Source organism: Ammodytes marinus, assembly GCF_949987685.1.
Source record: "Ammodytes marinus genome assembly, chromosome: 3".
In the NCBI taxonomy this organism is placed as follows: domain Eukaryota; kingdom Metazoa; phylum Chordata; class Actinopteri; order Uranoscopiformes; family Ammodytidae; genus Ammodytes; species Ammodytes marinus.
The window spans coordinates 13,378,140-13,393,462 of NC_137232.1; the positions used below are offsets into that span (position 1 = coordinate 13,378,140).

At 38.1% G+C, this 15,323-nt stretch overlaps 1 protein-coding gene across 1 annotated transcript in view; it reads left to right on the forward strand.

Moving 5' to 3' along the window:
- Positions 1 to 15,323, forward strand: part of arhgap42b (Rho GTPase activating protein 42b) — a 106,332-nt gene that overhangs the window by 76,888 nt on the left and 14,121 nt on the right. Inside the window, exons 7-13 of the mRNA XM_080053768.1 lie at positions 1,011 to 1,115; positions 3,121 to 3,250; positions 5,155 to 5,255; positions 8,160 to 8,269; positions 13,198 to 13,276; positions 14,485 to 14,524; positions 14,854 to 14,916. Of these exons, the coding sequence (XP_079909894.1) occupies positions 1,011 to 1,115; positions 3,121 to 3,250; positions 5,155 to 5,255; positions 8,160 to 8,269; positions 13,198 to 13,276; positions 14,485 to 14,524; positions 14,854 to 14,916 (628 nt within the window). The remainder of the gene's footprint in view (positions 1 to 1,010; positions 1,116 to 3,120; positions 3,251 to 5,154; positions 5,256 to 8,159; positions 8,270 to 13,197; positions 13,277 to 14,484; positions 14,525 to 14,853; positions 14,917 to 15,323) is intronic.

Sequence of the window (15,323 nt, forward strand, 5' to 3'; positions counted from 1 at the left end):
AGGATTTGACTGAGAGAAGCTCAATGTTCTCTGAATCCTCCATGCTAGATATGGGTTCAGTTTTTTCCACCAACAATACAATACTTTTGCCCACAATTGGTAAATATATCTGTCTGTGTGTGTGTATATACAGGAAATAAGATCAAGCCATAGATAACTATAACTTTCTGAAACTATTGTTTGCGGGGGGAAAAAAATATTGATTCCTCAACATTGAGGATACAACGAAACAAATACAATTATTTTTGTTTATTTGTTTTATTGAGTTTTCCAGTTTGCAATTTAGTGACAATAATACATAAGGCATATCATGGCTCAAATAATTGGTTGAAATTTAAAAAAAATTAAAGCATCAGTTGAAAATCAGATCTAAGCAACTTGGTGATAGCTTGATGATGAAAAAGAAAACCCAATGCACAACAATACAGAAAAACCTACAACTAAATCAATAATCACACACATCAGACCAGTTGAAATGGGCATTTCCAAATCACCCCTAACATTGATGAGAGAAAGCTATATTTTTTCTTATCTGTTTTTTTTACTGACCCTGCAATTTGTACATCGTAATTTTTCTTATTCCAAAAGTTGATGTCCACAGGTTAAGAGTTACTGTGACCAAATAATTAAAGCGCATTGTGTATGTTTAAGGCAACGGTACTATAATTATTTCCATGGTTGAAAAATCAATGGGGACTGAATTTCCCAGCATTATAGCCTATATCGGCCATGGAAAACCACTAAAAATAGAATAGAATTATATGGAATTATTGGTTATGTGCCAGCATGGAAAAACAATAACTCCAATTCCTTCAGCTACCAAACGGACCCCTTTGAACTTTCAACGTGTTGTCACTGGCATGTTGAAGTTGATGTTGGATTGCTATTATGAGTTACGTTTATTGTATCTACACATGGATGGGATAGAGATGGTCTGTTAAAATGTATTGCTCCTTTGGGACTAATAAAGTTTTCTGAATCTGAATAAATATTGTGTCTGTGTCTTGCAGCTCCTGGCCTTTCTACAGGGTTTGTTTACATTCTACCATGAAGGATATGAACTGGCTCACGAGTTTGAACCCTACAAACAGCAACTCCAGTTCAACCTACAGAACGTAAGTAACACATTTAAAGATATTATTCATTTACGTTGCAATTTTGCATCTCCAGAGGATTTCAAAATCATTTTAACTATGTAATTTGGGGAGTTAGTTGCATGATAGCATCTGAAAAGAGTTAAAGGCATATTTAAGAATCCAAATTTAAGATATTGTCATTTAAAAGTTTGATCAACTTTAAAGAAATTCAGTTAATATTAGACGGGCTATGCTCTGGTTCTTATGACACAGTAAGTGTTTTTGAACCAATCACAGCAGTTCTCTGTACGAACGTCGAACGTTCTATAAAAAACGTTCTACTTATTTTCTAAAAGTGTATTGAGACACCAAACTTTGATATAATACAGTATATTGATGTTTAGACTATTTTAGACCATGTTTCAAGAGGGGGGGGGGGGATGGTGCACACAAGGCAAACCGGCGACATAATCACATTCTAGAGCTTATCATACCAAGACATAACAAGCAGCGTTTTCACAAATGGAATAGCAGTGCGATTAAATGAGATTCTTCGCTGCAAAAATGGATCGATATTTTTGATAGTGTTGTATTTTCTGGCAGTCACTACAGGCCATTTACTATAAAGGTGGAGTCAGCGATTCTGGAGAACACTTGTTGTAAAAATCACTTTTTGTCAAAATCAGTGAATATCTCCTCACGATCCCCTACCTGTCTGTACTGTGTGTGCGCTGAAAAAAAGAAAATCCAGTGTTCATAGACAGCCTAGGCTCTGTAAACAAAAGCTATGTAAACAAAAGGGGCCCACTGTAGCACTGTTTACAGAGCCTATGCTGTGTATTAACACTTGATTTTATTTTCAGCGAACACACATTACATCCAGGTAGGCTTATCATATCACAGATTTTGACAAAAAAAATATTTTCTCAACAAGCATTCTCCAGAATCACTGACTCCACCTTTTAAATTAGATTCTTAGCTGCAACAAAATGGATCGATATTTTCTGGGCAGTCACCACAGGCCATTTAAAACTACTGTGTCAACGAAAAAATACAACGTTGTTAGTTGAGGAGTGAAACCACATACAGCTTCACCAAAGCAATGCGGCCCTTATCCTTCTATCAGCATGACCTCACCGCTCTTAGCCCCGAAGGCCCAAATTTCTGGCTGACCCGACATGTCACTGCAGTTGCCCCCGACAATTTGCACTGTGTAGCTCTCTCTCTTTCTCTCTCTCTCTCTCTCTCGTTCTCGCTCTCTCTCTCTCTCTCGCTCTCTCTCTCTCTCTCTCTGTTCAAATGCAGAACGCTCTAATAGGGGGCTGTAGCAGGTTAGGCTGTGTCTCACTAGTATGAAACAAGTGACATGAAACTTATTTTGACCCTTTTTGACTCCAGAAAAAAGCTGGGATTCCTGGGAGCGTGAACAACTGAATCTCTGTCCAATATTTCTATCACCTCCACCAGTGCATTTTATTGATGTATTTTACTTTAGATTCGCTGTCTGCATTTTCAAATGGTTAGTTGTTCTTTTCCCCCATTAGTTCTCTTAACTTGTAGAAGCACAAATATGAAGAATTTCTTAGATGTTTCTGTCTCCTCTATGACATTTCTCAAAACTTCAAAAAAATATATAAAGTTTCTCACTAAAGTACCGCTTTATTTATTTATTTATTATTTTTTTATTTATTATAAATAGTCTGATATAAATACAATACAATGATGTGCCGCCAGTGTCTGATTTATTAAACATTGTAACTGAAAAACACTAATTGCATTAAAGATGCTCCGAGGAACTTTCAGTTTGTGTTCATTCTTGCAGCCCCTTTGGACAAAAGCGGTAGTGTTTTTACCACGCCTGGCCAACTGTACCCATGACAAAGGCATAAAGTAAAAATGTATAAAAATAGCATTCTTTGCACTTATGGTCTCGTTTGCTGTTACATGATCATCAGAGGAAACATTTGACTGTTTCAGAAATATTTGAAAGTTCCTCGTAGCATAAATAAACCCAATCTAATTCTTAATGTATGTTTTGATCCAGACCCGGAACAACTTTGTGAGCACCAAGCAGGAGGTGGAGAAGCTGATGAAGAGGATACGGTCTGTGGATCAGGACTACAAACCGCCTGGCCAGTGGACCATGGAAGGATTCCTCTACGTCCAGGAGAAACGTCAGTCTGATTTTAATGCATTGAAGTGTGTTAATTATACTGTAATATAGCACTATTGGGATATTATGGTACAAGTATATTGGTATATACTGTGGTATGGTATATTGGATTATGTAAACCTATTGTAAATGTGGCTGCATATACACATGTCGTGAGTGGTGGAGTAGTCTGGCTTTGGAGAGCTTTGTAGGTGTGTGTGAATGTATTTTGTGTTTTGTACTTCTGACCTCCTCGATATTAAGTTAGATAGTCAAGGGTTTATCCTACCAATAAACTTTCTTAGGCATGGGCCGATAACTGCTTTCAAGGTATTCTGCGGGTTGAAAAAGTCATGGTTTCAAAACCAATATATTTTTTCAGTGAACGCGATTATTTTCTTTCAAAGGTTTTTTTATTAAATCACAAAGTATCAAACAGCTGCAATACAATGGATTATTAATTTTTTTTTCCCCTTTTTTGTCCCTCCCGAACATATCCCACCCATATCCCACCCAATCACAAACAGTCCTGCATTAAGAAATCAACACACAAAGAAATACACAAAGCAATACACATCGTCAAAAAAAAAAAAACAGAAACGAAACACAAACACACACAACAAGAAACAAAAACAAACAACCAATATGAAAAAAAAATAAAAAAATTAAAATAAATTAAAAAAAAGAGGGGAGGGGGTAGCTACTCCTCAACCATTGTGGTCGGTTTCTCGTAATAGTCCAGGAAGGGGCGCCACAATCTATAAAATTTAGTCTCAGATCCATAGGCAGTACAACAAATTTTCTCCAGATTCATACATGACATAATGTCTCTAATCCAATGTGAGTGGTAGGGAGGAGCAGGATCTTTCCATTTGAGCAAGATAGCCCTACGAGCAAGCAAAGAGGTGAAGGCCAGTACCTTTAGCTTCACCTTAGGCAAGCCTGAATTGGGAGCAATGCCAAAAATTGCAGTGAAAGGGTTCGGCTCGATTTGATGCTGAAGTACTTCAGAAATTGTTTGAAAAACTGATGACCAGAGCCCAGTCAAGGTGGGACATAGCCAGTACATGTGAAAGAGTGATGCCGGTGCGCTCTTACAGCTATCACAGGTCGGGTCTACATCGGGAAACATACGAGCTAGTTTAGTTTTAGATATGTGGATACGATGTACTACTTTAAATTGCACAAGAGCATGTCGGGCGCACATGGAGGTAGAATGTATCTGATCCAGGACTGAATCGCTATTATTTTCAGTCAAACCATTCTAAGGTATTAGCGCCAAACCACACGATGTGAACATATAGTGATGTTCAGAATATTTCTGCTTCATAACTTTTACTAAAATAGAAATGTGTAGAAAGTGAACATTTCTCTTAAAAACATTGTTGAGCTGCTCACTCAAAGGACTGCTTTTTTAATGTTTAGAATATTCTATATGTTGTTTAAAATTTTAAAAAATGTTGCCTTTTACCCAGACATTTCAAAATAACATATTTGAGAGCTGCTATCGCAATTCCTTGAAACAGTGAAACCCGTGGTATATACCGTCAAAATAATATACCTTCCCAATAGTCCTCCTAGCTGTGGGCTCTGGGCCATATTTTCTAAGTGCAGTGGATTTTACATCCATCACCATAAACATGTCTTGAGTTCTCCCTCCCAGGCCCACCGCAGAAGACATAACTCATCCGGTCTCTCTTTGATGTGAAGGGGGGAGGGGGGAGGGGTGATACCGGACAAATTGTGTGTTTTTTTTTTATCAGTAGTGATAAACAGCTCTTTTGATTTATGGCACTTTAATTGCAGAATGGACTTTCAGAAGTCTTTCCAGAAGCCTACTGATTCAGATAAAAAAAATATATATATTTTTAGTTCAAAAACTATTTTGGGTCAAGAACTATTTTCTTCTATATTGTTCTACCCCAGGTCCTCTGGGATGCACTTGGACACGTCACTACTGCACGTACGAGAAAGGCAGCAAGAATTTCACTATGAGCATCACTGAAAATAAGTCCGCCGGGAAACAGGTTGGTGTGTTTAGTTCTTTCGTTGTTTTTGTTAAAGCTATAGTGCGTAACTTTTTCATATTAATGAATGTCAGTTGTTTTCAAGCCATCGCCAAACAAGTTAACACAAAGTTGATTAAGCCTATCAGCTCCACAAAACTCTCTCTGTATTTCTCAGTATGGAAGCATTACAAACTGGTGTGGACCTTCCTGTTACTGGTGCAGGAGCTCAGAAAAATCCAAAGAAGAGCCCAAGAAATGTTTCAGTTGTTGATTCTACTGCTAAGACAAAAACCTGGACCTCAGAATTCCTCATGGGGATGACAGAAGTTACGCACTATAGCTTTAAGGGTGTATTCACACTGGGAAAGTCCGCTAGTGCACTTGCTTTGGTCCAGACCAAATAGAGTTTTGATTTTTTTTGTTTGGTGTGGTCCACTTTCATATTGCCCCTTTTGCAAGTGAACCAGCATTACGAAGCAAAACCACACGTGATCTGAGGTCATTCATTCATTGGACAGACATTCTGGGGTGGAGAGAAACAGGAAGCACGAAGTTTAAACTGCGAAATATATATCATTGATATAATATGGGGCTAAAAATAATAAAAGGGCCTACATCTAACCTATAAATAAAGAGGAAAAACATCAAATTATTGTTGTTTCATATGGTCATAATGTGTAGCCTTATGTCAATGCCACGTTATGTGGCTTGTAGCCTACGATGTGAAACATCATTTTTACTGTATTTGTGGTGCTGGACGCGCGTCACGCGAGAAGAATAGGCTCAAGCTGACACTCAGCTGATTAAGCTGTGTATCAGCTTGGTCGGCGCAGTTCAGCTCCAAACTGACACGGGGATAGTATTGACGGTCCCGTACATGGGAAGCAAAATAAAAACACACACTTCTTGCGCAGCGTGAACCTGCTGGCACTGTGCGAGAGACGCTCCCCTCTCCTTCATCTGATCGCTGAACACATTCAGCATTTATATTGTTCTGGGCTCCCGGTCAAACCACAACTAATCTTCCTAATAATGGTGACAACAACACTTTCCCATAATGTGAAGCTGACGGCTATTTATTAAAAAAGAAAAGAAAGAAAAGGCACAGTGCCTCCTGCATTTGGGTCGGATCGAGTCCGAACAAATTCACACCACAAACGAACTGCAGCAGAGTGCGTTTGGAAACGCATCGAGACTACCTCTTCAGCTGGGTCTCGGAGCGTTTGTTTGGTCCGCACCCGAGTGCGATTGCTGTATTCACACCTGCCTGAAAGATGCGCACCGAAGGCAGAAGTGCATCTGAGTTTGTTTCAACCGAACTAAACACGGCATGTGTGAATACACCCTAAGTGTATTTTTAAATGAGAAATTCTAAGGAACGATCTAGAAGAAAAGTAAAATGTATTCATAGGTATTAGGGGAGAGTGGCCTAAGTTGTGCCACTTTTTACTCAAAGTGATTTTAAAGTGAGGCCTTGACAGTAAAGTCTCCAACTCAAATATGTACATATATTTCAGGATGATGTGCATCCCTGGCAATAAAAACTTTGGATCTGGAATAAACTGTTTAAGAAATATGGCTTTCGGAAAAAAAGTTGCCTTGTGGCACAACTTGCCCCTGGTGTGGTGTAAGTTGTGCCACAAGAGAGAATACCATGGGGTAAATTGTGCCATTGATATATATCTCATAAACTGTAATGCAAGACAAATCCATTAGACAATCACTTATTTAAGGTTTATTTAAAGTAAATACAGTAAATATTTTACAAAGATTGAAGATCATTTTTCTTAAACAAGGCCTCGCAGATCTAGGTGGTTTTGCCTGCAAAGCTCACAATGACAAAGTCACCATCATCATCTTTCTGGCCATCTGAACTCTTGTCAGTGGTGTCGTTAAGTGGAATGGAGATGTCAGTCTCTTCTGAGCTACTGTAGACGATCACTTTCTTTTGGTGACCAGCGTTTACAGCCATGCCACTGGCACAACTCTCAGAAATGTACTTTGCACTAGTTGCTCCGTGCTTGTGGAACCAACTGCCACCTGACAAATGTGATTCCTCCTCCATGTCTGCCTTTAAATCAAGGCTCAAAACCCATATGTACACCCTGGCTTTTCCACCCCATTAACTATCTTACCTCTGCACTACTATCTTTGTTTATATGTATATGTATATGTATGTATGGGCTTTATGTCTTTTATTTTGGTTATTGTTATTTTACCTTCATTGTTTACCTACTGAATGCACTATGGACAGTGCAAACTGTCATAAATGTGCTTTTATAAATACATTTTACTTACTTACTTATAACTCACCTAGGCCCTTTGGCACAAATCACCCCAACCCCAGAAATTTGGATAATAAGCATGATGCAGCAGTTTAGGGCTGACATTGTGCTAACTGTATAGACACAAAGTGTAGCATACTAAAGCACTAAAACATGTGTCAAATGTTTTCAAACTTGTCTATAATTGTTCAGACACAATAATCAAAAAACCTTGATCATGGAAATTTTACTTTGAAAGGCAAAACACAGTTTTTTTAGCTTAAATGTGCTTATATCTTATTCCATGTTTCTCCCTTCTTTACAGGATGAGTTAAATGGATGGCTCTTCTTAAATATGTGGTCACATTTTCAATTTCTTCCATGGTTTTCTAGAAACAAGGGGTGGCACAACTTCCCCATCGGCACAACTTAGGCCACTCTCCCCTATTTGTATAACTTGGTATAATTTGTGTGGACGGGAGAAAGGACCCCTTTGAGGTTTATACGAATGACTCATTGCGGAAAGAATTTTTTTTTTTACTGTTTTTAGACTTTTTAGAAAAACGCAAGGAAATAAGGCTTCACAAGTGCATTAACATTAATATAATCCTTCATTTCGATTCATATTTATTAATATATGTTGTGTGTGTATTTTTAGAACGGCCTCGTCCTGAACCAAGCGGAGATGTTCAACCTCAAGTCCTGCATTCGGAGGAAAACCGATTCCATCGACAAACGGTTCTGCTTCGATATTGAGGTGGTGGAAAGGTCTGTGACTCTGTGAACCCCTCTATACTGTATATGTTTCCCCCACAAAATGTCTTCTCACTTACACGGACTGAAAACATATTTCATACTGTTAGCTAATCCTTTAGCATGGCAATTAGTGTCATCCTTAGTCATATTTAAGCATTTGGAAACAACATTACACATCCCCAAATTCAATATCTTTAAATAAGCTTGCTGCTATTTATTCCAGCCTAACGTAATATACTAAATATATTGGCTTTTTGAAAAATATTATTTTAGTTATATTAGTTAGCTAGCATGTCAATATGTTTCATGCATATTTATGGCAGTGCATTTTTTTTAAACGGCTGTGAAAAAAGCATTCTACATCCCCAAATTCAATATCTATAAATCAGCTCGCTACAATTAGTTGAATTTGATCTTAATATTGCCTTATATAAACTCTAATATATTTCTTTCTTCAAAAGTAGTGGAGAAGTATTTGTTGATATGGCATTACTTTAGTTTTTTACATTCTTACAAATGCAGTTAATCGTATTTTAGTCTGAACACGTTTTTGTGTATATTAGCTTGTCTATCAGAACTACACTTTGAGTGATGAAATCCTGTAGGACACACAAGGATAAAAGAGAATCTATTTCTTTTTAGAATAAAACATTTCAGGAATCGATGAAGTGCATGTGGGATGTTTTGTTCTCATGCATTTTGAGTTTTATTGAACAAGAATTGATCGTGGCAAAATAACCCAGATTATCATGGGAGCTGTTCAGAATTGAGCTGTTCAGGTTTGAATAAAGTCTTCATTGACTCCCTCTTAAGAATACAAGAGAAGAGAATAGAATAAAACTGAATATATATGTATTGCATTAAAGGTGGAGTCAGCTATACTGGAGAATGCTTGTTGTCAAATCCTTTTTTGTCAAAATCAGTTAATATCTCATCTTCTCTTCCGCTAACTGTCCGTGCTATGTGTGCACTGAACAAATATCTTGTGTTTATACCCAGCCTAGGCTCTATCAACTGGTATGTAAACAAGGGGGGGGGGGGGCTAGCCATAGCTAGCAACATGCCTGTTTACAGAGGCTAGGCTTTGTATTAACACGGGAATTGTTTTCAGTGAACACACAGTACTAACAAGGAGATTTTCACCGATTTTAACTAAAAGGGATTTTGTCAACAAGCGTTCTCCAGAATCGCTGACTCCACCTTTAAGCAAACATAAAAATTAAGATAGATTTAAAAAAAAATTTAAATATAATTTTACTAGCCAGAGTTTAGCTCCTCCGGTTCAAACTAGTGTGAAATGTTTTCAGCTCTGTTTGTGTCCTGCATGGTAATCCAGTCCTCTCCCTGTCCCAAGCTCTTGTTTGTTTGTGTGTGTGTGTGTGTGTGTGTGTGTGTGTGTGTGTGTGTGTGTGTGTGTGTGTGTGTGTGTGTGTGTGTGTGTGTGTGTGTGTGTGTGTGTGTGTGTGTGTGTGTGTGTGTCTGTGTCTGTGTCTGTGTCTGTGTCTGTGTCTGTGTGTGTCTGTGCGTGTGTGTGTGCACGTGTCCACAACGTCAATATTTGCTTCATATTTTTGAACCCATTCCATCTTTTCTCTGTGTTCATGTCAATGTAGAAATGACATCTATCGTGGAACTCTTTTCAGACCGCTTCAGTTTTTCTATAAAGTCCGGTATGTGAACTGACCAAGAGCTGCCCCCTATGCATGTGCTGCATGTGTGCTGCTAAATCCTACCATTCACTCACTCCCAAATTCAAGCTCTTCTAATGAAAATAGTCCTTTTGTTGCTACATATAGTACTTCTTTACCACTTCACAAAATCAGACATCTTTGTTAATACGGGCTAAAGGACACTGAAATAGTTTTGAATTATGCCTGCCTGTCTTTAATTACATTATATTTTGGTAATCAAATGAATGCATAATTTTACCTCTTACTTTGTGAAGTGTGACATTGTTGGCTACATGGGAACACTTTCAACTGATTTGTATGTAAAGCTATAGTGTGTAACTTTTTCATTTGACTGAACTGATGTCGCCCAAGAAATGTTTCAGTTGTTGATTCTGCTGCTTAGAAAAAAAACCTCAACACACAGCAGAATGTATAAAATACATGCGCGATCACCATAGTTTTACCTCATGTAGATGCACCCAATTGCTCAGAATGACTCATGGGGGAGGCATACGTTATGCACTATAGCTTTATTGTGTCACTGGTGAATAGTATAAGGGATAACTCAAAGATCAAACACCCTTTTAAGTTGGCTGCTGGCTGATTAACAGTGGCTGAATTGATGGAGTTGTTGATATGATCACACAATATTGCGATGTTTATTTTCAAATATACACTGTGAACCCGAATGTTGAAAATAATTATACTGATTAAGTACTGTACACTTACTTTTGAGTCATACTAAATGACAATATTTGAGGTGACTTAATAAACACTTTAAAGTTAACGATAATCAAAAGGTACATGTAGCATTTAATCATAATATTTAAGTTTTGAAAACATTTGACTTTTAAGTTCATCAACTCAAAAAAAAGTAAGGCAACTGATTGCTTACTTATTGGGGTTTACAGTGTAGAATTAGCTGGTCACTATGTACTATGGCTGCACTGCACCATTGGGGTCGGGGGACTGTTCACCCTTGGTGTGTGTGCTGCTGAGCATGGACAGTAACTGCAGTTTATTTGCAGGCGACTCGTTTACCATAAACACCCGCCGTGGCCCCAAGGTGCTTGTTCCAAAACCGCAAGGACAACGTGGGGCCAAGCTCCAGTCAGCTTCAAGCTCACACATTCATCCTCATTAGAATAAACCTGCTGTTATGACTATAGCACCAGTGTTTAGTATTACAGGACCTTATTTTGAAATTATTGGTGAACTTAAAAAGTATAGTTCAATATATATATAGATATATATATATATTGGCTTGTTTCCTCACTGTGCGGTTTCCTTCTGGTACGTGATACTATAAGGACATTAAAGGTGCAGTCAGTGATTCTGAAGAACGCCTGTTGTAAAAATCACTTTTTGTCAAAATCAGTTAATATCTCCTCATGATCTACTGTGCACACTGAAAAAAAAATCTGGTGTTGATACAAAGCCTAAATGCTCTACACTGGTGTGTTGACAAAGGGGGCCACCATAGGTAGCTTAGTAATGTCAGCGGAGGCTGGCTAACACTACCTATTGATTTCCAGTATTTGAGCTAAGCTAACTAGCGATCAGAAAAAAATGCACTCAGTTTAAGGAATGCTTTCTGTCACCTCAATTTGAACCCTGAGAGTGAGACAACTAAAAACATATCTTTTTTGATCTAGCCTATTCCTTTAAGTTACCGAAGGGATTTTCTCAGCAAATACTTTTATTATTTTATTTAATTCACCCAGATGTTAATGCGTCCTCAACCCAAATGAGAAGCATTTTATTTGTGGTGCTCAAAGCAAAGAAATGTATTTAAAAAAATTCAACAGCAATGTGTCACTCCAGTACTCTTGATAATACACAGACATTTATGTGTACAGTTTTTTATGTAAAGCAGGAAGTTATAAAAACATGAAAAAACACAATGTTACGTTTCACAGATTCTGGAGAGAGATGTTAGTGTTGAATCTTTAAAATTTTGTTTCAACGTGTTTGCATCACAAATAGGTTCTTCCAACTACACTGTATTGGGCTCAAGGCATTAATTAATTAACACCTGGTCAAATAATTCCAAAACTATCACTGGCAGGATGAAATGCATTTCCTGCTGAAAAAGATGACGCTAAACTGGATAGTTGAGTATGAAGATTTGAAAAAGTTTAAAAAGGTTTCATTAGTATAAATATATTTATTTTCTTTTTTGTATAACAATTTGGTTGATTATTACTCATTGATCACAATACATGCAGCTTGTAATGGCTCCATGCTAGCACTAACGTTCACCACTGGGTGCTTCTTTCTTTTATATCCGTCGCATCCCCAGATGTGTGCGCACTGGATTGTGGGTCAGAATCGCCCAAATAGCATGCTGTTTTCAACACTAAAAATCGCGGATTTAGTAGACATCCAAGTATTTTTAAGTATACTAAATCTGACCACAAGAATCGGGACATCCTTAATATTTTTTACAACATGGACAATAATGTAACAATCAGCCAATAATGTAGGCTAATAGCCTATTAAATTAAGGGCAAAAAGTTATGACGATATTGGCAAGGTACTAAATGATTGGTTCTTATTACATTAAAAACTGAAAAACATTTAGGTTATCTGCCGTCAATACATTATTGGCTGCTACTGACCAGTTTAAAGCTTAGTGGCACACACAGTCAGATGGTTCAAGAACCTTTCTCTGTCTTTCTCTGTAGAACACAGATAATATGTAGGTGTATGTATGGTGTACGCATGTTGGGTGCAGCAAACCGAATCACTCTTTATAATATAAAAGCACATGTAGCGTTTAATTGGGAGTGGAATGTGAAGCGTGGGGCACAGTTTCGTAAGTCAAGCATTTTTTACACACAAGCTATTTTAAGTCGCACTACTACTAGTCCTTTTATAGTGGTCGTCTCAGCCAGTGTAAACATGGTCTATCTCCCCAAAGGCAATGAGATAATACTGAGAACCAGATTTTCTCTCTCTCTCTTTCTCTCTCTCTTTCTCTTTCTCTCTCTCTCTCTTTCTCTCTTTCGCTCTCTGTCTCTCTTTTTCTCACTCTCTCTCTCCCTTTCTCTCTCTCTCTCTTTCTCTCTCTCTCTCTCTTTCTCTCTCTCTCACTCTCTCTCTATCTCTCTCTCTCTCTTTCTACCTCTCTCTCACGCTCTCTCTCTTCCTCGCTCTCTCCCTCTCCCTCTCTCTCTTTCCTCTCTCTTTCTCTTTCTGTCTCTCTCTTTTTCTTTCTCTCTCTTTCTCTCTCTCTCTCTCTCTCTCTCTCTCTCTCTCTGTCTCCAGGCATGGCGTCATGACACTGCAGGCTCTGTCAGAGTCCAACAGAAGACTGTGGCTTGAGGCAATGGATGGAAAGGAGCCTGTGAGGATCTCTGCTTGTTTGTTTTTGAAATATTCATTTTTTTCTTTGCTGTTGGCTGCTACTTGGGCCACAATGTATTTTTAAGCTGTTTTTGTTTGATAAGAAGAAAAAAAATCATTTAAGTGGTATTATTGGGCAATGGCGCCCTCTTGAGGTGGGTTCAGGAGTGTGTGGGATTTATTGAAAAAAAAATACATGACCTCACTATCCATTTGTGTTACAGTTTTTCACAATTGCTTAAACACATTTCCTGATAGACTACCTCACTTTTTCAAAACCCTAAACACAAATCTCAAAACTCAAACACAAAATGCAAAATCCTTCACTTCGGTGAATCATGGCTGCCAGTTGGTTAAGCAGTTGGTAAATTAGTTTCAGATTGTGTACATTGTGTCTGATGTTCCAAAAAATGTGTTTAAACAATTGTGAACAACTGTAATAAGAAGGCAGCCCACTTAAAGGTGGAGTCAGTGATTCTGGAGAACGCTTTTTGTCAACGTCACTTAAAGCTGGGGTGGAGGATTTGGGGAGAAAATGGCAGTTGGGATAGAGATTTGAATCCAAATACCTCAACCGCTCCACTTGTTCTCTTTGGTCCCTCCCCTATGGTCCCTCCCTGATACGCTCTACACCAACAACGTCGTGCCAAAGTGAATGGACAGTCCCAACAGCCTATAAGAACAGAGAATCGGAGCCTCGCTCTGATTGGTCAAAGTGTACAGCTCATGTTAACTTTGACCAATCAGAAATCACATACCCCAGCTTTAATGTCAAAATCAGTTAATATCTATCTCCTCACGATGTACTAACAGTTCATATTGTGTGTGCACTGTAGAAAAAATGTGGTGTTAATAGACAGACAAGGCTCTGTAAACTGGTATGCAGACAAAGGGTTTTTAAACAAAGGGAGCCCATAGTAGATAGCAACATGCACTTCTACGGAGCCTAGGCTGTGTATCAACACTGGATTTTTCTAGCGCACATACACATTACAGACAGGTGATGGATTGTGAGGAGATATTCACTTATTTTGACAGAAAGTGATTTTGACAACAAGCGTTCTCCAGAATCGCTGACTCTACCTTTAAAGCATATACTGTACAACTCTAGGAAAAACTGTGTAAAATACATACAGTATATTATTTTTGGTATTTGTTCAATTTAAAGGATTTCTAAACTTAATAATGATTTGTGAAAACTTTCTCTAGATCTACAACCTGCCAGCCATCTTAAGCAAAAAGGAAGAGAGTAAGTGTCTCTTTTTATCCTTTTCCCTTTCATCATCGAAATAAGTGAATTCAACACACACACACACTTACACTCACACACACATACACACACACACACACATACCAAACACTGTACTATGTTATATATAGTAGCTATCTCTATTCATTAACACAATTACTTGACATACACCCACTCAACTGCCAAAGCGGCGCCTGCTACTATGGGTGCTATATCTTATTAGTTGGAGCACACGCTTAGGGGAGCGCATATTATTCCTGCATCGCGCGTGATTAACCTAGACAGTAACTGACATGTCAACCATGTTTTTTTCTCATGTTGTATCACAGCATTTCTTAATGAGGCCGGCTTTAACTTTGTGAGGAAATGCATGGACTATGTGGAGACGAGAGGTGAGATATTATAATTATAATAGTAATACATTACTATTATAAATAGTTTTTCATTCGTACACTTTGTGCTACATTTGCTTGCACGAAAAGGGACATACAAGAACGTGTTTTATTAAAGGTGGAGTCAGTGATTCTGGAGAATGCTTGTTGTCACAATCACTTTTTCTCAAAATCAGTGAATATAACATCACAATTTGAAACCTGTCTGTACTGTGTGTGGTGTTAGGCCTAATACACAGCCCAGGATCTGTAAACTGGTATGTAACCAAAGGGTATGTAAACAAAGGAGGCCTACCATAGCTAGCAACATGCTTGTTATAAAGCCTGGGCTGTGTATAAACACTGTTTGTTTGCAGCTTGCACACAGTACAGACAGGTAGCGGATTCTGATGAGATATAATACATTA